General features: G+C 38.3%; 1 protein-coding gene and 1 long non-coding RNA gene across 3 annotated transcripts; both read left to right on the forward strand.

Annotated features, from left to right (window-relative positions):
• The first annotated feature begins 444 nt into the window (after positions 1-444).
• Positions 445-17,972, forward strand: LOC134792670 (ARF GTPase-activating protein Git). Of its 2 annotated transcripts, none has more exons than XM_063763933.1 (13): positions 445-702; positions 1,040-1,173; positions 12,129-12,241; positions 12,688-12,868; positions 12,948-13,078; positions 14,087-14,276; positions 14,589-14,661; positions 14,889-15,083; positions 15,631-15,767; positions 15,973-16,401; positions 16,999-17,118; positions 17,451-17,552; positions 17,666-17,972. In XM_063763933.1, the coding sequence occupies exons 1-13, from the start codon at positions 639-641 to the stop codon at positions 17,834-17,836; spliced, it is 2,040 nt and encodes a 679-aa protein (XP_063620003.1). In that variant the 5' UTR covers positions 445-638; the 3' UTR covers positions 17,837-17,972. The 2 variants fall into 2 exon arrangements, with proteins under 2 accessions (XP_063620003.1, XP_063620002.1); XM_063763932.1 differs by having other exon boundaries at positions 446-702; positions 15,973-16,461; positions 17,666-17,970.
• On the forward strand, positions 5,360-9,837 carry LOC134792675 (uncharacterized). Its single transcript, XR_010144470.1, has 3 exons — positions 5,360-5,776; positions 6,511-9,142; positions 9,733-9,837. It is a non-coding gene; the product is annotated as an uncharacterized LOC134792675 (long non-coding RNA).
• Positions 17,973-23,002: the final 5,030 nt, after the last annotated feature.

Here is a 23,002-nt window from a genome sequence, read left to right on the forward strand (position 1 = left end):
GCCCACAAAAGTCAAAATTCATATGAACCACATAAGGCGATGGCGCATATTGTTGCTGCCAAGTTGGTGCAAACTTAGCTTAGACAAAATTATGCTAAAAAATATGCCAGATGCTAAATGGAAAATTTTGGTGCCAAAGCGAGTGAAAATATGCCAAATCTGGCATCATTTATGCCAAGTTGGCAACACTGGTTTTAGTGTCAAATTTGGCTGTTTATAATTTCCATGGCTAATGACATTAAAATCTTTTAAAAGTTAAAGTTGTGATCTATGGCACATTTAAGATAGTTTCACACGATCTCCAGATATATTATAACTTATAAAAAAATCCTGCAGATTTTCGTACATAACGTACGTTACAAAAAGCAATTAAATATTTTTAAATTTTATACAAATTATTCAGATTCGAAGGTACTATTTCAACGAATAGATCTGGTATCGTCGATACCAAAATTAAACTTTTCACATCACTAACTTTTTTATCGCTTTGTTGGTAGCATTGATTTGATTTGACTTGACGTTTCGTAAAATGTTTTATTTTTGTATCAAATTAGTTGTGGTCTTTAACTAGTTTTTAATTATAGTTTCCTACACCGTTAGTCCTTCAGAGACTGCTGTCTTCCATAATATAAGTGAAAATGATGATTTCGCGGTCGAAGCACCGCTCGTCGGTGGAGGTGTGTGCAGATTGCGGAGCATCGGGTCAGTAAGGGCAATAGCAATTAAGAAATGAGGTCTCTCTGTTTGAGGAGCTAGATCAATGATTCTGGTCTAGGCAATTTAGCATTTAAGCTAAAAACTTACGCAGTATTCTCTCAGAAATGTGTTAGAATATTGAGGAGGCTCATGTGTCAATCAACCTTTCGATTGATAGCAATTTTTTGTGATTCTATGAATACGGATGATGCTTAAGAAACAACAACACTTCAAGTTCTCCTTATTTAAAAAAGCCAATGACCATATTTTATTTTTAAGTGACTTAATCTATACTATAACAACCATATTGTTGTGAAGGTTGTATAACTCACATTTGTCATAGATCCTTCGTGGGCGTCGATCAACCGAGGTCTGCTACTGTGTGCGGAATGCTGCAGTGTGCACCGCAGCATGGGACGCCATATATCACATGTCAAATCCCTGCGGCAGGGCACATGGCCACCGTCACTTCTGGCTGTAAGTCTCCAAAATATTTTGTTTTTTCAAAGATGATATACGCTTATCATTAATATGAAAAGCCCTATTTATATCCTAACTGGATATGCTCATTATTTGTCCAATTTGGGGGAGCATTTTAATAAATTTTCATGATGGATGTTTTAAAGGGAATATATTCAATCATAACATTCAATATAACTATAGAATATTTATCTCTTGTAAGTATATTTATATTAGGGGTACCTATAAATGTTTTCAAAATCGCTCTTTAGTAATAAATACACACTTTAGTATGTATAGAATAAATATCTATTTTGCATCCTTGATGATGTTTTAGTTTATTACTTAATTGGAGAGTTCCATACTAAAGTTTAATTCAGATGGTAAGTATTTACTCAATAGAGCCAATGGAAAGTACCTTAATTAACTGAGCTAGTAGGGTCACATTACTGTCCCTATTCATTTGCAGTATTGTCATGTGTATGACTTGGATTAACATGACTCAGTTGTCGCTTGATGAATGGACAATTAACCAATTTAGATTTGTGTTTTCCTGTTGGTGCTTAGCTGTATTTCCTGTTATAAAGGATGGATTACTAATATGTTGCATAAAATTTATTGTCATATTTTACTTTTGCATAGCAACCTTTGGCAGAATCATCATTTCGCAGAATTACTTTTTGCATAAGTTGCATGGCATACTGTAGTTTCGCACAATTTTGTAAAGCTGAATAATGCAATGGCATAATGTCAATTAGAAGAATAATCCTATAATCAAATAATTGTTTTGCCAAAAATTGCGACGCATAATATTTACTTGGCATGCTGTCTTTTTGCACAATTTCCTTAGGCAGAATAATTCATTGGCATAGTGTTGATGAGAATAATATTTTCCGTACCCTGCTCCACCAATGAACACCTACTCCAACAGTTCCTATTGAGCAGGGGTCGCAGTTCTAACCTAACCTAACCTACACTTCTGGCAGCAAATCCTTTTGTGTAGGGGTCGCAGTTCTAACCTAACCTAACCTACAGTTCTGGAAGCAGTTTCTTTTGTGTAGGGGTCGCAGTTCTAACCTAACCTACATTCTGGAAGCAGTTCCTTTTGTGCAGGGGTCGCAGTTCTAACTTAACCTAACCTACAGTTCTGGAAGCAGTTCCTTATGTGCAGGGGTCGCAGTTCTAACCTAACCTAGTTCTGGAAGCAGTTTTTTGTGAGTAGGGGTCGCAGTTCTAACATAACCTACTCTTCTGGAAGCAGTTCCTTTTGTGTAGGGGTCGCAGTTCTAAACTAACCTAACCTACAGTTCTGGCAACAATTTCTTTTGTGTAGGGGTCGCAGTTTTAACCTAACCTAACCTATAGTTCTGGCAGCAATTCCTTTTATGTAGGGGTTGCAGTTCTAACCTAACCTAACCTGTAGTTCTGGCAGCAATTCCTTTTATGTATGGGTCGCAGGATGTAAGGTTAGAACTGCGACCCCTACATAAAAGGAATTGCTGCCAGAACTACAGGTTAGGTTAGAACGGCGACCCCTACATAAAAGGAATTGCTGCCAGAACTACAGGTTAGGTTAGTTTAGAACTGCGACCCCTACACAAAATAAATTATTGCCAGAACTGTAAGTTAGGTTAGGTTAGAACTGCGGCCCCTACACAAAAGAAATTGTTGCCAGAACTGTAGGTTAAGTTAGGTTAGAACTGCGACCCCTACACAAAAGGTACTGCTTCTAGAACTGTAGGTTAGGTTAGAACCGCGACCCCTACTCAAAAGAAACTGCTTCCAGAACTATAGGTTAGGTTAGAACTGCGACCCCTACATAAAAGGAATTGCTGCCAGAACTACAGGTTAGGTTAGAACTGCGACCCCAACACAAAAGAAATTATTGCCAGAACTGTAAGTTAGGTTAGGTTAGAACTGCGGCCCCTACACAAAAGAAATTGTTGCCAGAACCGTTGGTTAGATTAGGTTAGAACTGCGACCCCTACTCAAAAGAAACTGCTTCCAGAACTATAGGTTAGGTTAGAACTGCGACCCCTACACAAAAGGAACTGCTTCCAGAACTGTAGGTTAGGTTAGAACTGCGACCCCTACACAAAAGAAACTGCTTCCAGAACTGTAGGTTAGGTAGGTTAGAACTGCGACCCCTACACAAAAGGAATTGCTGCCAGAAGTGAAGGTTAGGTTAGGTTAGAACTGCGACCCCTGCTCAATAGGAACTGTTGGATTAAGTGTTCATTGGTGGAGTAGGGTACGGAAAATATTATTCTCATCAACACTATGCCAATGAATTATTCTGCCTAAGGAAATTGTGCGAAAAGACAGTATGCCAAGTAAATATTATGCGACGCAATTTTTGGCAAAACAATTATTCGATTATAGGATTATTCTTCTAATTGACATTATGCCATTGCATTATTCAGCTTTACAAAATTGTGCGAAACAACAGTATGCCATGAAACTTTTGCAAAAAGTAATTCTGCGAAATGATGATTCTGCCAAGGGTTGCTATGCGAAAGTAAAATATGACAATAAATTTTATGCAACATATTAGTAATCTCTTTTAATAATATGTGACATGCTTTGGATATTATATAGCATTCCCAACCAAACCCAATATATTTACAACTATATTTCATTGTAATAAATGTTATTTGATTAGTGTGCTTATGAAATAAGATATAATAACATATATGATGTTTGGGACAAACATCAGCCACCCGAACAAGCCGGATTTCGACCTACCTTCTCCACCACTGACCATCTCCACACCCTTAATCAAATAATAGAAAAGTCCAACGAGTTCAATGTCCCTCTATACCTTGCTTTTGTTGATTATAGCAAAGCATTCGACAGCGTCAAACACTCCGCTATATTCTCCGCCATGCAGAATCAGGGTATAGACAAGGCATATGTTGAACTCGTTGGAAATATTTACAACAATAGCACAGCTAGTGTTCATAACCGAACACAAGTTATATTTATATTAAAACTCTTTAGGTTTTTTTACTGTACTCTTGTCTATGATAGGAAACAATGGAATAGAAACAAGAGAAGAGATTGAGTTGTCATGATATAAAAATGTAAGTTTTGGTGGAGCTGAAATAAATTTATTTTAATACAAGTTGCAGTGAGTTGTTTTAATGTGGAGACACGGTCAGAACCAGGGCCCTTTTAAATTGTCTCGCACATAAAATTGGTCCTTCAAGCTGTTTTAAGAAGATTGCATTTTGCAAATAAAGATGAAAAGTTTTAAATCAAGAGCTACATCAACGATGATGAATTTTTAGTAGCTGTTCTTCTTCTCAAGAGAACGACTTCATTCTTAAACAAGACAAGAACGAGCATTTTGTCTGTTCGGAACGTCGTGATTTTCAACAGAGCCAGTTCGTGCGGGGACATCAGGCGGTTTCTGTGTTGGTGTATATATTTCTAATAGTTTCCGTCGCGGTGAGGCGACCTGCGGCAAACAGTCTTCGGACGAGCTGCTAGCACCTGCTAGTATCCGAACGCGACGGGTCAACGACCGCAGAACTGTCACCGGTCACCGGCGCCTTGTGTTGTTTGTTGTGTTGTGGTGGACGTAAATCTTGTTTATTTAATATAGTTAATAGTTAGCATAACAATAGAAAGCTGGAAGATTGTCATACAAGTGTTCTGCACAAGTTCGCAAACTTATTTAGGTTCAAAATGGCTCAGTTAAAGGAATTAAAGGCCAATCGGGGATATGTAAAAGGGGCGATTAGTAGGTTAGAAACATTTTGTACCTCAAACGAATTCGCGACAGCGACACTTGAAGTGCTTGCTCAAAAAAAAGAAAGGGTGATTAAAGCATTTAATGATTACGAAGCGTACAATAGAGCAATCCTTGCTATTGAGCCTGAGGATGGTGAGTCGTATGAATTGTACGAATCTAAATGCGATTTGTGTATCGCCACGTTAAATACGCGCCTACATACTGCAGAACTACCTGCGGCACAGACATCGACATCTTCCGGACTAGAAGCAGGTAAATTTAAAAAACTTCCGTGCATTAATATTAAAACTTTTGATGGCCAGAGTGTGATGGACTATCACCCATTTATAAATATGTTCAAAGCTGTCATTGATATGGATGCAAAATTGAGCTCCTGCGAAAAACTGTACTATTTACGGTCGTTTTTGGCAGGAGGAGTTTTAGATTTGATAAAACATTTAATGCTTACAAATGGAAATTATGAGGTAGCCTTAAAACTCATTGACGATAGGTACAACAACATTCCAAAAATTATAAATTTTCATGTCAATAGTATCATTGACATGCCAGTTTTGACAAAATGTACAGCTTCTGGGCTGCGTTCCATAGTGTCAACTGTAAATATGCATCTTGCAGCATTAAAAAACTTGAATGAAAAAGTTGAGTTCTGGGATACTATATTGGTCAATATTTTGTCTAGGAAGATTGATTCCTACACTTATCGTGGATTTCATCTTGAGCGTGATATGAAAGAGGTTCCTAACTTGTGTGAATTGCTTACTTTCCTAGAAAAAAGAGCAATTGCATTGGAAGCCACAATGACGGAGGAGACGAAGAAGCCAGTGAAATCTGTTGTGAGTGCAGCAGCTGCCACTGGAGTCTCATGTAAGTATTGCCAAGATTCTCATAAAATATATGAATGCGCCAAGTTTAAGTTGCTCCCTTATAAGGAGCGATGTGAGTTTGTTGATGCAAACAATTTGTGTAAATTGTGTCTCAATGGTCATCGAGGTAGATGTTTAATGAGATTGAAATGTGCAACTTGTCATGAAGTACACAACACTCTGTTGCATTCGCCAAACAAAGGTAAGGTAGTTAATGTTTCCTTGGCTGATGAACCCTCTCAGAATGTAAATAATAAAAGCAAATCAAATGATGGTTGCTTGCCTACCGACTCATCCATAAATGTGAGTTTGTCTGCTAGACCTCGGAATGCAAGTGTATTGCTTCCGTCTATAATTGTGAAGTTGAAGAAAAAGGATGGTACCTTTACTCACGCTAGAGCACTTCTAGACTCTTGCTCGCAGATACATTTTGCCACTGAAAAACTGATTGAGGAAGTAGGTATTTCTACATATGATACTGATGAGGTAGTGACTGGTGTGTGTGAAAGAGACAATAATATTGCGCAAAAGGCTGATTTAGTTATTTACTCTACCGTGGGTGATTTTAAAGTTGATGTGTCATGCTGTGTGACAAGGAAGATTACTTGTGCCCTTCCGCAGCAAACATTTGACACGTCTCAGTTTGATTTTCCATCCTATGCCCAGTTGGCTGATGAGAAGTTCAATGAATCAAATGAGAATTCACTATTATTAGGTGCCGACGTCTTTTTCCAGGCGTTCCAGTATGTGTGCCGGCAGCTGACACCTGTTGGTCCATATTTGGTGAAGACGAGGTTCGGTCATATTGTAGGCGGGGCGCTGCCCTTCCCTGCTGGCAAGAAGTCTATAAGTAACTATTGTGTTACATCTAAAGGTAATCCTATTGATTTTAATGTAGCTAGGGATGATTTGCAACCACCTTTCCCATGTGTTAAACAAAGTGAGGTTTGCTTGCTGTCAAACGATTGTCAACCTTCTGAAGACATTGTTGATATAATGTCCAAATTTTGGGATTGTGAAAAAGTACCTGACATCATTAGGGAAACCGGTACAGAGGTTGATCAGGCGGAACAGATTTTTCAGGAGTCAGTTAAATTAGAAAATGACAAGTTCACTGTAGCCATGCCGGTGAAGGTTGAGTTGGACAAGTTGGACTTAGGTGATTCTTTTAGTAGCGCCTTGCAACGACTTTTCAATTTAGAAAAGCGGTTTTCACGCGATCTAGAATTAGGTAAAAAATATAAAAAATTCATACAGGATTACATTGACCAAGGTCATGCTAAATATTTTGACATGTCTAATTATGACTTAAGTGCAGGTAATGTCATGTTTCTGCCCCACCACCCTGTGATCAGTTCCAGTAAAACAACACCAGTTAGGGCTGTTTTTGACGCTGGTGCTGTCACAAAAAATGGTATATGTTTAAATGACATTTTGTTAAATGGTCCGGTGGTTCAAAAGGATCTCTTTGAAATTCTGATTTTGTTCAGAACTTTCAGGTATGTATTATTGTGTGATATAAAGGCTATGTATCGCCAAATTTTGATTGAGGATAAGTATCGTTGTTTGCAAAATATCTTGTGGCGCGATTCTCCTGACGAGTCAGTCAAATGTGTACAGTTGCAGACAGTTACATATGGTTTAAAGAATTCTGCGTTCTTAGCATGTAGGTGTTTGTTAGAATTAGCCCGAAGGTATGAAAGTCAATATCCCTTGGCTTCGTTCGTGTTGAAGCACACGTGTTATGTAGATGATATTCAGTGTGGTTCTAATGATTTGAATGAGCTTGCGCAGATGAAAAAGGAGTTGATAGGGCTAATGAAGTTGGCTAGTCTGTCTCTACACAAATGGTGTTCTAATAACCAAGAAATTTTAAGCGACATACCGGTTGAATTGCATCAACTCGATAGTAGGAGCTTTGATAAAAATAATGAATATGTTAAAACTCTTGGATTGACATATGACGTCATTACTGATACTCTCGACATGAAGTGTCCTGTTAAAGAGGTTCAAGAAAAGTACACGAAGCGTCAGATGCTTAGCTTCATAAGTAAATTTTTTGATCCTTTAGGATTATGTGGCCCTGTGTTAGTGCAGGCAAAGATATTAATGCAACAGGTTTGGTTTGAATCGTTGAAATGGGATGAGGTTTTACCTCAAGGTCTTAACAAAAAATGGGTTGACTTTGCCAATAGCTTAGTTCAAATGTCCAGCATCTCGATCGCTAGGAATATCAATATTCAAGGAGCGCAATCCTTAGAATTAGTGGGATTTTCTGATGCTTCTAATGCTGCTCATGGATGTTGTTTGTACTTACGTGTCATTGATGCTGACAACAAGGTTTCGGTGAATCTTTTGTGCTCGAAGACGCGCATCAATCCTAAGGCTAAATCCTTGACCATCCCAAAATTGGAACTGAATGCTGCCCTGTTACTTGCTATTCTAGTTCGGAAGGTGTACAATGCTCTGTCCTTAAAATACTCAGTGAGCGCTCACCTTTATAGTGACTCCATGATTTTACTAGCTTGGTTAAAAACATTACCAGTAAAACTTAACGTGTATGTAGGTAACAGAGTTGATAAGATTAATAAGCTATCCTCCGACTTTGAATGGCATTATGTAAATACGCATGATAATGCCGCAGATATATTATCTCGTGGTGTAGAGCCCCAATTATTGGAAAAATGTGACATTTGGTGGCATGGGCCAAAGTTTTTGTCTGACCCTACTTACCATCATAAACCTGTAGAACATGACATTTTAAAATCTGATGTACCAGAGCTAAAACCTACAACTGAAACCTGTCATACTTGTGTAGATGTAAGTTCTAGCTCGATGGATGCTTTAATACATAAATATTCAAATATAAACAAATTGACAAGGATTGTAGGTTATCTCCTTAGATTTGTATTTAACTGCAAAAATGAAAATATTAACAAACGTCAGGGATATTTATCTCCCCAAGAATTAGACTCTGCGTTGCGCATGATAATTAAATGTGAGCAAAGAAAGTTCTTTTGTAATGATATTGAAGACTTAAATAATAAGTTGCCATTAAAGTCTGGCTTAAACAGTTTGCATCCTTTTCTTGATTCTGAGGGATTGTTACGTGTAGGTGGTAGATTGCAAAATGCAGGATTTTCCTATGACCAAAAGCACCCGATTATATTGCCCAAAGGTTCTCATGTCACAAAAATAATAATTCATAATGAACACTTGAGGTTAAAACATGCTGGTGCTACTTTGTTATTGAGTACCTTAAATGAAAAATATTGGATTTTGAATGCCAACAGAGAACTAAAGTCCGTTTTGTATAAATGTATAAAATGTTTTCGACTTAAGGCAAAAAATGCTACTCAATTAATGGGTTCTGTCGCGACATACGCGATCCTCAACAAAATAGCAGGTAAGTGTATGCCTTGGACAGTTTTAATTGTTTATACTGGCAGCACTGACAGAATGTTTAAAACGGTTAACGAATCTTTGACAGTAGGAAGAAGAAGACGTTTTTTTTTCCCAACGGAACAACGTTCGTGTGGCGGGGAAATAAGTTGGATAGAAAGAAAGATGACCTGCGGGTTTAAATCGGTGAGTGTTAGAAATATAGTTTCATCAGTAATCAGATGAGAGAGATGAAGGGATAATTAAGAATGAAGAATGAGAATTAGAATAGAAACAGCCAAGAATAAGCCAAATGGTTGTGAGTGGACAGGGTCGGGCTATAAGGGGAGTTGTGGAGGCCCGCGGCGGAGAAAGAATCTCCGCCAAACAATCAGAATAGAATGTACATTGTATTAGAATCTAAATCAGAGTATAAATCTGGAAATCACTTCATCTCTCACTCTGTAGTATTATGTTGTATATTTTCAGATATATCTTGTCGTTATGTCTCGTTAGAACTCGGGCATGGTTGATACTTTGGTTGTCAACCTTGCATATGTATAGACGTCACGACAGGTTCTCTACCACTTGATCGTGTAAATATGACTCGTCCATTTCAAATAGTGGGCACGGACTATGCCGGTCCTTTTTATGTAAAGCAGACTAGAATTAGGAAACCTGTAATCACAAAGGCTTATGTTGTGATTTTTGTATGCTTTGTTACAAAAGCCATTCACATTGAATTGGCATCTGATATGACAACTGATACTTTTTTAGGTTGTCTTAAAAGATTTATATCTCGTAGAAACAAACCTACTAAAATATATTGTGACAATGCAGCCTATTATAAGGGCGCGGAAAATGTTCTTAAGGAATTGTATGACCTTCAAAATTCCGCTAATCACCAATCAGCTGTGGTTGACTTTTCTAGTTCTGAAAGAATATCCTTTCATTTCATTCCTTCTTATTCCCCAGTGTTTGGTGGTTTGTGGGAAGCTGGTATTAAAAGTGTTAAATATCACATGAAACGTGTAATTGGTAACACGGTGTTTACCTATGAGCAAATGTACACGATTTTGGTTCAATTCGAAGCCATTTTGAATTCTAGGCCGTTGACCCCTATGTCTAGGGATCCTAGTGATATGACCTATTTAACTCCTGGACATTTTCTCACTGGTAGTTCACTGACTTCTTATCCAGAAACGGATATTACAGATGTAAATATAGGTAGATTAAGTTTTTGGAAACAATGTGTTCAATTGCAGCAACATTTTTGGCGGCAATGGCATAAGCAATACTTGGTTATGCTGCAGAGTAGGCCAAAGTGGAGAAATGAGTCTCCCAACCTAGAAATAGGCACTTTAGTTTTGTTGAGGGAAGATAATACCTCTCCGTTGTGTTGGCCAGTAGGTCGAATTGTTGATGTTAAACCTGGTAAAGATGGTAAGGTTCGAGCCTTGCATGTAAAAACAGCAAAAGGTTCCATTGTTAAAACGAGTGTTACCAAGGTGTGTCCCTTACCAATAGATTACAGTTAGGTAAACTGTTTTATTCATTTGTTTATAATTTAGCGATAATGCTGAGGTTAGTTAAGGTTTAATTTTTGTTGATTTTTAACATTGTAAGTGTTGTTTTTTGGCTAGGCCCCCAACATGTTCATAACCGAACACAAGTTATATTTATATTAAAACTCTTTAGGTTTTTTTACTGTACTCTTGTCTATGATAGGAAACAATGGAATAGAAACAAGAGAAGAGATTGAGTTGTCATGATATAAAAATGTAAGTTTTGGTGGAGCTGAAATAAATTTATTTTAATACAAGTTGCAGTGAGTTGTTTTAATGTGGAGACACGGTCAGAACCAGGGCCCTTTTAAATTGTCTCGCACAGCTAGCATTAAATTGCACGCACCCGGCCCCGTATTCAGAATAGGGAAAGGCGTCAAACAGGGCGATCCGCTATCTCCAAAATTGTTCACCAGTTGTCTCCAGGAGATATTTCAAAAGCTAGCGGTCTCATGGGAGACGATGGGCATTGAAGTCGGTGGCAAGAGGTTATCAAACCTGCGCTTTGCTGACGACATAGTCCTCTTCTCCCATACGTCATCACATCTGCAACAAATGCTGCAAGACCTCAGCACGGCGAGCCTTGAGGTTGGACTTACAAAGAATAGAGCGAAAACTCAGTTGATGACCAATCAAGCTAAACATAGCATTGTGGTGGATGGGCAGGATATACAATATGTCGACGAGTACGTTTACTTGGGCCAGATAGCATCCTTCGAGAACAGGCGTTCTATCGAAATCGATAGACGTATCGAGAACGCCTGGAAGAGCTTCTGGTCCATGAAAGCGCTAATGAAGGGCGACCTTCCCTTGTGTCTTAAGCGCAAACTCCTTGACATGTGCATCCTGCCCATCCTAACCTACGGTGCACAAACTTGGTCATTAACTGAGGCTCTAAAATCGAAACTCAAGGTTTGCCAGCGTGCGATGGAGCGTAGTATATTAGGTGTTCGCAGAACTGATCGGATCAGAAACACGGAACTACGCTCCAGAACTAGAGTTGTAGATGTAGGCGTCAAGACCGCTAAGCTTAAGTGGGACTGGGCTGGACATGTCTGCCGCATGCACCCAGAAAGGTGGGCCAAAATGGTTACTGAGTGGGACCCACGGAACACAATAGACGGTGCAGGCCGGAGTTTAGGCAGACCGAAAAGGAGATGGCGGGACGACTTGGACGCATTCTACCCCAAATGGTGGGAAAATGCCGATGACAGGGTCGAGTGGAAAAAACGAGGGAAGGCCTTTGCCCAGCAGTGGGACACCAAAGTAGGCTAGGGAAAAAAAAAACATATATGAAATATAATCTGACAAATTATATTTAGAGAAAAAAGATTATTGGTAGGATTGTGTAAAATTTTATGCTATTTTGATATAAAACACTTTCTACATTTATATGTCTGTTCACAGATGGTCCAAGCTCTCACTGCTCAAAATGTGAACAGCATATGGGAGCACTCCCTACTTGACACTTCAGCACCCAAACATCTCCGCAAGAAGCCACAACCTAAAGATCCTTTACAGTAAGTTTGCTTGTGACCTTGTTCATACGAACGTGATTAATTACTCCTACTTTATGTTATAACATAATAGAACCTTTGAACAAGGCGAAATCTTTATTGTTATGAAGTTTATAATTAAAAACCCTTTGTAATTTAAAGAAACAATAGAACTACTCACTACTACTATTACGTAATACTACTACGTACTTTGCGTGTTTTTATTACGTCAGTAAGGCCCACTTGCACCATCCCACTAACCCGGGGTTAAGCGGTTAAACAGTTAACTTAGTGTCAAATTGTACTTGTATCCATGGCAACTCCAGGTTTAACCGGTTAACCCCGGGTTAGTGGAATGGTGCAAGTGGGCCTAAGTAAATTAAAACCTTCACGGGTTAAATATCGTTTGAAAATCGTTTTTTTGGTGACTTCGTTTAGATTCGTAATTTAATAACAAAATAATTTTCCAGCCCTATAAAGTCGGAGTTCATCCTATCGAAGCACCTCCGGTTAGCCTACGTGCTCCGAGCACGACGGGACGAACCCCCAGCGGAGCTGGCGAGGCAGCTGCACAGCGCAGTCCGGAGCGCCTCGCTCGACACCGCCATGCGGTTGCTGGCGCAGGGCGCGGACCCTAACTACTACCATCAGGTTTGTATATTTCATTCAGACTCTGCATTCAGTCACACAAGATTTAAGTTGTTATTTGATTTATTCTTGTGTTTCTCAGGAGAAAGGTAACACCTGCCTACACGTGGCATGTCGGGCGGGGCAGCCGGCGCAGGCCGAGCTGCTGGCGGCGTGGGGCGCCGACCCCACTGCGCGCGACCGCGATGGACTCACACCTATTGATGCTGCTAGGTAATCTTCCTATATCATTTACTTTCACTCCCTGACTACAGGTTAGTGAGGGCCGTTACCTGATATCTCTCTGCTAGAGACCATAATAGAGATAGGCATTTGGGAGAGGCAGCCATAAATGAAAGAATGCTAAATTTATGACATGCTATTTTGTACGCCAATCAAACGTCAGTCCTAAAAAGTCCTATTTAAACGTCTAGAATTCATTTTTGTTAATTTAAATATATTAGATAACTGTCTTAGGAGACCTAAGAAAATGATCTTAGGAGTTAGGATACCTAATAGTACATTAATGTCGAGGCTCGGAAGTAGCTACTTGCAGGCTGAGGATTCGTTTTAAACGGACGACCTTGGGAGTCCGTTTAATTGAATCCGAAGCCAGCAAGTAGCCTTCCAGCCGAGTCATATATAGTGCTTTTCTCAAAAATGGTGCAAGAAATATAAATATACTAGAAATATTTTACAGAAGCAACGTTCTTACGTATATATTTTCACTAAAAAAGTAGAAACTGTATAAAAAAGTTTGCTTTGCCGCTTTTTTTTAATTTTAAAATAGAAGTGTATTTTTCTGCCGAAAATACGCCAAGCTATTTGAGACAGCTAAATAGTCGCGGTACCAACATTATAATAATTAGTTAGTACTAATCATCTGTTTGGCTGTTTAATGGGCCTGTGCCTTCATTTGATATGGCCATTTCAACTTTTAAAAAGTTTGGCTCTCGACAAATAATGGAATTTCTATGCAACATTGCAGTCCCAAAATCGAGACTGCAATGTATTTTAACTTTTTAATTTTTGACTGACCATAAACTCCGCACTTCGCGATTATATTTTAAACGGCAAAGTTGACTTTGCCGTCCATTTTTGAGAAAAAGCATTTTCGGTAGCTGCCACTATCTGTTTAAAAAGTGCACACTGTACAGCGAGCTGCAAAATTCCATTCATAATTGGTTATGCAATTTTGCAGCTGTGCGTACACTTCCCTGACTTATTTATCGTTGTTTGCAGACAAGGCGGGCACACAGAACTCGCCGCCCGAATGGTAGAACTAGTATACGAAGCCACCGACCGCCTCATACAATTCCTGACGGGTTCGCGCCCAGACCATGCCACTGGGAAACACTTCGCCGTGCCACGGGCATCGGATGCGCATGAAATGACTGACGTTGCTAAGGCTGCCCGGGGAAAACTGCAACTTGTAAGTATACAATTACATAGACTTCTGTAACTTTAAGGTTTGTATGGCTTTAATGTTTAGGTTCAAATGTGTCTTAATTTCTAAATACGTTTTGAATATGCTTGTGCGGATAAATGTTGCGTAGTAGGAAATAAAAGAAGTATGTGGCAGATTCCTTTTTCTTTTTTATATAGTTCAGTACCTACTTATTGACTATTTCCTATAAACTTGCTTGTTTTTAAATTACTACAATTTGGTGCCGTGACCAGGATAGTTATGATAATTTGCCCCCCGTAAACAAAGTATTATGATATCTTGTTTTTTTTTTTTCAGCTACCAAATCACTTATTTGAAGAGTTAGTGATGGATATCTACGACGAGATCGACCGGAGAGAAACTGAAGCCAGTGAGTTTCATAACTATTGCTGCAATTATTTTTTTGCAAATTTTAGTTGTATATTTACTTCCTGAATATGAATATAATACACTTAGGTATTCTGGTTGATAAAATTTTGATTATTAAACTGACTTGACTTTGACTAATACTGAAGACCTTTGAAGACCTTTCCAAACGATTTCAGTTCATCGTAAGAGCTAAATAGATTATTTAACCGTTCATTATCGTGTGCGCAGTATGGCAGACCAGCGGAACAGGACTAGAGCGATGCGGCGTAGTATTCCTCCCAGTGAACCCAGCGTTATCAGCGCCGCGGAACCAAGGCAGACAGAAGCTGGCGCGATTATCCTGCGTGGAACTTGGTGCTCTATGCCGAGACGTGTTACTAGACGCCACCCGTCGTCAGCACATCGCTTCTCTGCACCCGCACGGTACTGTTGCATGTTACATTTTTGAGTGATTATTTGTTCTTAGAGTGATCTTATTACAAAGAGATATGGTTTAAAATAGTCTTCATGATCAAGGACCAATCCAGAGACTAGGAATCCTCTAGACGGAGTTTAGAGCAGTTATTTCATGAAACCGATGCTGCCAAAAATACGGGGGTGCGGGGGACGAGGTGAGCGAGTTCCCGTGCCGTGATTGGTCCGTTCAAAGACACGGACGTCACACTTTCGACACAAGACACTTTCGACTCGAAAATGGAGTAAAACTACCGTATTTGTGGCAGAGGGGGTAGAGCTACTATGCTCAGTCTGGAGGATGTCTTCTCTGTGGATCCATCAGACATTTTAGCGATCATTCGTAGGATAAAGCTTAAAATAGTAACGAAGAATTTGTATTTCATATAGTGACCAGGATTTGTGTAGAATTTATACACCAAATAAAGTAATGGAAATTGATCACAATAGAAGCGAGCTTTCCTTCAGTTACTGCTCTGCAGTTTTTTCTCGTATTAAGAACGAATTTCCTACACAGCATTAATGGGCCCGCTGAATCCGCTGCTGTCAGCCAGCCACTTGAAGCACGTATCTCACATGTCAGACGACGAACCGCTGTACGATTCCGTCGCATCAGATGATGACTACGCTGCGCTCGCGCCCATCGACCTCGATGTAAGTATTTATTTAGATAAGATGTCTACATATTTACAAATATAGTAGTCAAAATCTAAGCAATTAAAGAAATTAACTTACTCACTGCTCGTAACTTGTATAAGCTAAATGCAAAATTTGCTTCTCCTTTTAAAAAAAGAAAACAATAAAACACAATACACTTGCTTATTCATTCATAGCTATAAATTTACCTGTGTGCCTGCAGATGGGTTTAGACCCGCGAGCCGGCGAGACCGTCTCCTCAACCTACAACCCTTCTCTCCCCATCGAGCACTCGACCAGCTCCGACCTTCGCTTCACATCTCTACACGGCAAAGAAGACGTCAAAACCCTTAAAAAAGAACTAGACAGCAGAGACTCGACCATTACAGAGCTTAAGAACCAACTAAAGAACCTACAAACTATAGTCGAACAACTCACTAAAGAAAACAGCGTTTTAAAAACAAACAGTATAGACGACAACAACAGCTTAACCTCACAAACAGACATAACTGACAACGTTTCTAGTTTCGACAACGGCTTAGATACGGCCTGCAAGCCCCCCGAGAGGGGCCGGAGTCTCGAGACAGACCAACTCACGCTTAGCGCCGAAGAGGCGGACTTAAAACAGGCCCTCAAGAGCTCCCAGCGACCGGTCAGTATGTATGAGACTAGGGAGGGACCAAAGAATAACTGGCACGTTACTAAACATCAGGTACTAATCATTAATTATACTAATTTTAGTCGCTTAGTAGTTAGAAGCCTTACAAGTAGTTTGATCTAACTTAAATTTATAAAACACGGTGTGGTGATGTCTATTAAAAGACGTAATAGATTTAACACTTCACTGGATAATAGTAAATAGTCATCTGGTTGATATAGGCTTGTAAATTGATTATGTTTAATTTGTAATCATGATTTTGTTAACTGTCCTTACAAATTGCATATTTTGAAAGAATGAAATAAAAGTCATGTCCAGTCAAGGGTAATGAAAACGTATCACTATTATGTATATTTTATACAAAGTTACCAGTTTTTATGGCTCTTGAGTATAATTGGAGATCTGGCGTTACATTTTGGTGCCGTGACCAGGATTTGCAGGGATTTCAAAGGATGTCTTTATTTTAAGACAATCTTTTTTATTTATTTTAAGGAACTTGTCGCGACATTTACAGTCATCAGAAGTTTTCTGAAACGCTAGTGATTTTCCTGTAGCTTTCCAAAACCTAGAATCCACTTGGAATGTTTGCAGCTAACGACCCTCTCGAGTCTCGATCGCTCGCTGACACAGAGCGTGTTAGAGTCCAGTGAAGTGCTACCCACAGCAGAAATGGTCCATCGACGGGCTGAGGCGGTGACGCGAGGCATACAGGTTCGTAAAAAAAGTACTTAGTACTGCTACTAGGGGACAAATCAAATTATTTCGTTTAATATGTGTTTTTTTGTGAATTCAGAAAACCTGGTTCAATCCCAGCTTGGGCACTGGAAGCCTTGAATGACATTTTCATTTGTAAATTACATATATGTGACGTCCCACGGGTAAAGGTACCTTATGGCGGTTGGCGCTTACGCTATTATTAACGCCGCTCCAATACTATTGCGGTGCTATGCAACGTAAGCGCCAGCCGTCATAAGGTACCTTTTCCCGTGGAGAGTCACATATTTCGGCTGATATTGTATAACCAATAATTGTAATAAATACAGGAACTGTGGGCGGCGGCGCGAGAACTCGGCCCCGCGAGATTGAGTGAGCGTGCAGAGGGTATACGGAAGGCAGTTAGGGCGCTACTGACATTGTTTCCTCAGGTATAGTTTATTATCAAGTTGTATGTTTTTTGCAAAATCAGGATTTGTCGGTGATACAGACGGTTTTTGCTGTCGTTAACAATCGTTAATATCATCAATGTTATTTTGTGCAGACATGTTCAGACCGCGAGTTAGAGGTCGTGCTGAGCTCGCTCCGCAGCAGCGGCGACGCGCTGACGGCGGCGTGCGGCGCGGCGGCGGCGCTGGACGCCGTGCGCGACGCCGCCTACGAGCTCGCGCGCGCCACCAAGCTGCTGGTGACGCACTTCCACGTCGACTCCTAGCGAACACCGCGCTACACCACGGTGTGAGTGGTGTGGACCTGTGGACCTTAGTGTGAGTGGCTTTAACACTATTTTGCTGCGACTCGTTAAAGTGTCTGAGCAACACTTATGACGACTCGACACGATTTGAGTAAGTGAAGAAGCTTAAAAATTACACTGTGATGTGAGCTGGAACTTTGTCAGTTGAGTGAAACGGCGTAAAGTACGTTTGTTTACATACCTGCATATAAATAATTCGGGGCTCTTGGTTAAATTATGTTAAGATATGAGCTGAAAGAACCATTTGTATATTTTAATGATTTAGTTCATGTTTCATAAAAGCTTGTACAATCAGCAGGAGATGATCAAATTGATCTACACACGCTCTTATTGTTTTAACAATAAAGTTGTGTCTACATACTGACTAACCTATGATACAAGCCTCTTTTTAACTAATTTTACTTAAAATATACAAGCTCTCATGAAACTGGCCGCACATTACGCTCTGTGTACATTCACAGTTCCATCTTGATTCCTAGTAGAAGTGACATATCATCGGGCATAGTGCAATACCACGCAACTAACAAATTCTACAGAGTTCGAAATTTCAATAATGTACAAGGTAATTGGAACTTTCCAAATGCAGTAACATTTGTTATAGTTGGTCAAGCACATCTTGTCAGTAGAAAAAAGCGGCAAATTTGAAAAATGTAGGCGCGAATGGATATCGTCTCGTAGAATATTTGAATTTCGCGCCTTTTTCTACTGACAAGATTTGCTTGACCATCTATAATTACGCGGTATTGCACTACCCCCGACGATATTGGAAATAATAATTGAACTGTGTGTGCAGTGCTGTGTACACTGAGACAAGAAACATAAATAAACACAGTCCCAATCATAAACCAATTAATTATTAGCAAATGATATGAAGAACTTTTGCTACATTATTTCGACTCCAATATGGTTGATTATTATAAGTACGAGTATGTGTTGGTTGTGTATAAGACTCGCTTCCGTAAAAGTATTATTTTTTATAGTTATTTTGCTTTTTGGATGTGAAATAAATTTTCGATGAGTGAAATGTGTTCGTGATTATGTATTAAAAAGTATTTACATGAATTAAAATGAAAATAATAACGTTTTCATTAAAATAATGTTGTGTTCGTTATCCTAAGAGTTAGAACTTTGTTCAGTTAGGATTTGTCAATCAAATGCTTTTTATATAAAAATGAAAATGAGTAGGTATGATATTTTTAAATGCATTTCATATTGTAACACCTCAGTGGTATCACTCTTATTGCATTGAGATTATATTACATTTTTGCGTAAGAAAATATATATTAGATTTTATGAGAGGCTATGAAAATCGTGTTAATAGAAATAACGTTAAATACATCCCCAGTGACAATTTGTATGAGATGAGAATATATTGTGACTGGGGTCTGTTGCCCGGTAAAGAAATATGAACGTTATTCTCCAAGGTTTAAGGTTGCTTTTCAATTCAATTATAAAAAATGGTTTACAAAAGTAAAAACTCGATCTAATGTGATTTGACATTGGCTAAATTTCAGCCATGATATAAGTAAATACAGAAAAAAAATATACATAATTTTAGTTTCTGACAAATTGTTCCTTAACTGCACAAGTGTGCAAAACGATAATGTATGAAATTATGTTGGTGTAGGTATAAATCTATTACAAGATAAGTTACTGTAGTATACCATATACACTTGTAGGTAGTTGTTATTATTGAGCTTAATGATTATTAAAGTTTCACATTGTATTCTTCGCGTTTGTTACTCGATTAAAAATAATGAAGGTTTATCAAGAGTGAGTACATATAATTCTATACTTCAGTCTTAAAGTCAAAAATTCGTCGATTATATGTTATACATACATACATATAGAAGAGAAAATTCGAAAATAAAGATGAGCAAAATTCTTCAAAATTATCACAAAAGATGGTGCAGTACAGCGCCATCTACTTCAGCTATCAAACTCGGGGACACTTTTTTTTCTTAGACTTTACTCATCTTCGCAATCAATGAATTTTATTATATTAAAAAAAATATAGTTCGTTTTTTTAGCATTAGAAAGAACTTGAAAGAAGGTAAGCGATCTTGACATGTCTTTTAATTGAAAAATACTTTTTAAAAATCAGTAACTATTACTTATGAAAGCAGAAGAATATAAATGATTGTATTAGATTCATAGTTGTTACATATTTGCTGTAACTCATTTAAAATGTGTTTTTCGATTAAAATTAAGACACATCAAGATTGTTTACCTTATTTCTAATGCTAAAAAAAACGAACTATAGTATCGCTCGCAGACGTTTCTGCTTGATAAAAATTACTTCAATGAATCTTTGTTTAAGACTAACAATGTTTGTGAACTTTAGTAATGATTAAATTTCGCGCCATTAAATTGAGATATAAATATAATGATTGGTTCGTTGTAATTCGTAAGGTAACGTAACTCAAGTGCCATACCCAGTGCGGGTCGATTCGGCTGTATTGGTCTAACCAAAGCTAACGCTTCATTGTCACAAATGTATCTTTATATATTCTGTATTGTTAAACAAATGTAGGGAAACATAACCTCGTGACTGCCATTCGGCAAATAATGTTAACACCATACATAAAGTTACTATGATTGAATGAGTAACATCTTCCATACTGTTTACTGATAATTCGTAGACCTTAGAGCACTTTCACATTATCCGATCCGATATCGGATGTCGGATAACCTTTGGAGAAAAACAACTGCTAGAGAGTGCCCCATAGGATCAAGTGCTTTTATTTATGCATTAACATTTTCACCAATAGATATTGACTTAATTATAGAATAAAAATATAAAGACACTTTTTCATTTTACATTTTGGAGTCGTAATAACTGTCATCCGATATCGGATCGGACAATATGAAAACGCTCTTATTGCAAAGACAAGATACCAATGGTCAGTTAAAAGTTTTTGGTATGTCAGAACGGGCGACGGGAGCTACGTGGTATTGTTTGGTTACATTATTACAAAAAAATAATAAAAGCACATTACAGAATTTAGGTTTAGTAAAAACTTTCAAAATCAATCCTTATGTCAATGTAACAGACATTGACGGTTCGTGTAAAACAAATGAATTTAAACCGTATGTCAAGGTCATAAATAATATCCCCAACTTTCTCACTTTATAATAGCTCGCGCCGCGTCATTCCATTTCATGTGTTTTTCGCTAATATAATTTTAATTGTCAACTGTATAAACTATTATGGGTCTTCTGGCATTATCATGAAACATATTTTTCAATAGGTTAAGCTTGTATATTGAAATTATGTAACATTTATATTTCGTTGTAAGACTAAACTGCATTAATTTAGAAATCTAAATTCTAACTCTGTCATAATAACATTGTTCAATTAGCATTTAAAACAAAAGGCAAATATGAAGTGCACTTTGATCTTAAGAAACGATAGAGATTCCATGTATTATTAATATGTATGTCGGCGGGCGATCGTAAGATTAGGCATATCGTGAAATTCCTAGGCATATCGTGAAACGTGAAAATCTTTGACTCGTTCCCTGAGTCGACGGAGCCCCGCTACGCGGGGCTCCTATTTCTGGGCAGTTAGCCCTTCAGGCATCTGAAGCAACGTAACGAACCTATCCTACCTATATATTGTTTAAATGTGACTATCGTCAAAACATGGCACAGGAACATTACGATCTGCCTGATCTTACGATCGGCCGCCGACATGTATATGGAGATTTTTTTGATTATAAATGCTAGTAACACGTAAAATCTTATCAGTGCATACATTTATAAATTATAACTATTATAAGATTATCAGACTTTATTTTTGCTCGAGATTGTATTTAAGTTTAAAGTATAAATATTAAATAACGCATTTATTAACATTTATATTAAATAGTATTTTTTAATAATTTTTCACATACTACTTTACGCTTAAAACATATATATGTAACATAATTCTAAAACATTTTTCTCTTCGCTGATACATAATATTATCTTTACGAAATTTATATATGTAATTTAATAAGCCCATAAGAGGCAGCGCATCGCATCCCTAAACATTGCAGTTATCTGCCAGTGCAAACGTGACTCTATTTCTTATTAAATAGGGTTCACTGTCGATGGCGCCCGAAGGTGCCTCAGTACCAGTGGCGTGCACTTCATAAAGGCAAAAAGGCACTGCCTACCCTACTATAATTCCGATGTCTATCCTCTTAAACTACTTAATTTAATTTATACCTGATCGTACTATCAGTAATCGATATAACTTAAAACATTCTAAAAATTAATAAGCGCTCCATCTACCGGTTAAGCTTTGTCATCAAGTCATCATCTATAATAATTCTACGCGACGAAGTTTACACCACGCGGCACTAGCGCCGCTACGTGCCTTGCACGGCAAAGACAGAAAACATTTCCGTCTAAATCTTTCTATGTGTGCCTCCCCGTGAGGCGTCGTTACGCGGTTACAGTGTAGTGGGCCTTCCTATAAGTACGAGCACACAATTATACAAGTAACGCACACATTTAGACGCAATAGGCAGTGTCTTTCGTACCAAACATAAACGAATGACGCCCGAAAGTTTCCGAATAGTTCCGATGTTTACGTGACTATTTTAAAAAGTAGCATTTGCTATGGTAATTTAGTGCAAAAACGAGACTATTTTTTTATTCGTTTACAGTATTTGGTTAAGTTTATTTACATTTTTTATTCGGTCGCCATTGTTTGTTTGTTTTGGTGAGTTTATGAGATAACAGTTAACAGTTGCCGGAAATTATAAAGTGCGATTAGTGAAAAAATGGATAATTTTATCTGTGAAAGTTGTGGGTGTGGGTGTGTGTGTGTGCAAACTATTAAAAATGATGCGTTTTCGAAGCTTTCGTTTAGCCAAAAAAAGAAGTAATTGAAAAGACTTGACAACAAAATGAAAACCATCACGCAATTTTTTTGGTGAGTTAGTAGCTCTCATTTTTTAAGGTTCCGTACCCAAAGGGTAAAACGGGACTCTAGTACTAAGACTCTGCTGTCCTTCCGTCCGTCCGTCTGTCATCAGGCTGTATCTCACGAACCGTGATAGCTAGACAGTTGAAATTTTCACAGATGTATTTCTGTTGCCGCTATAACAACAAACACTAAAAACAGAATAAAATAAA

Source organism: Cydia splendana, chromosome 8 (genome assembly GCF_910591565.1).
Source record: "Cydia splendana chromosome 8, ilCydSple1.2, whole genome shotgun sequence".
Lineage (NCBI taxonomy): Eukaryota > Metazoa > Arthropoda > Insecta > Lepidoptera > Tortricidae > Cydia > Cydia splendana.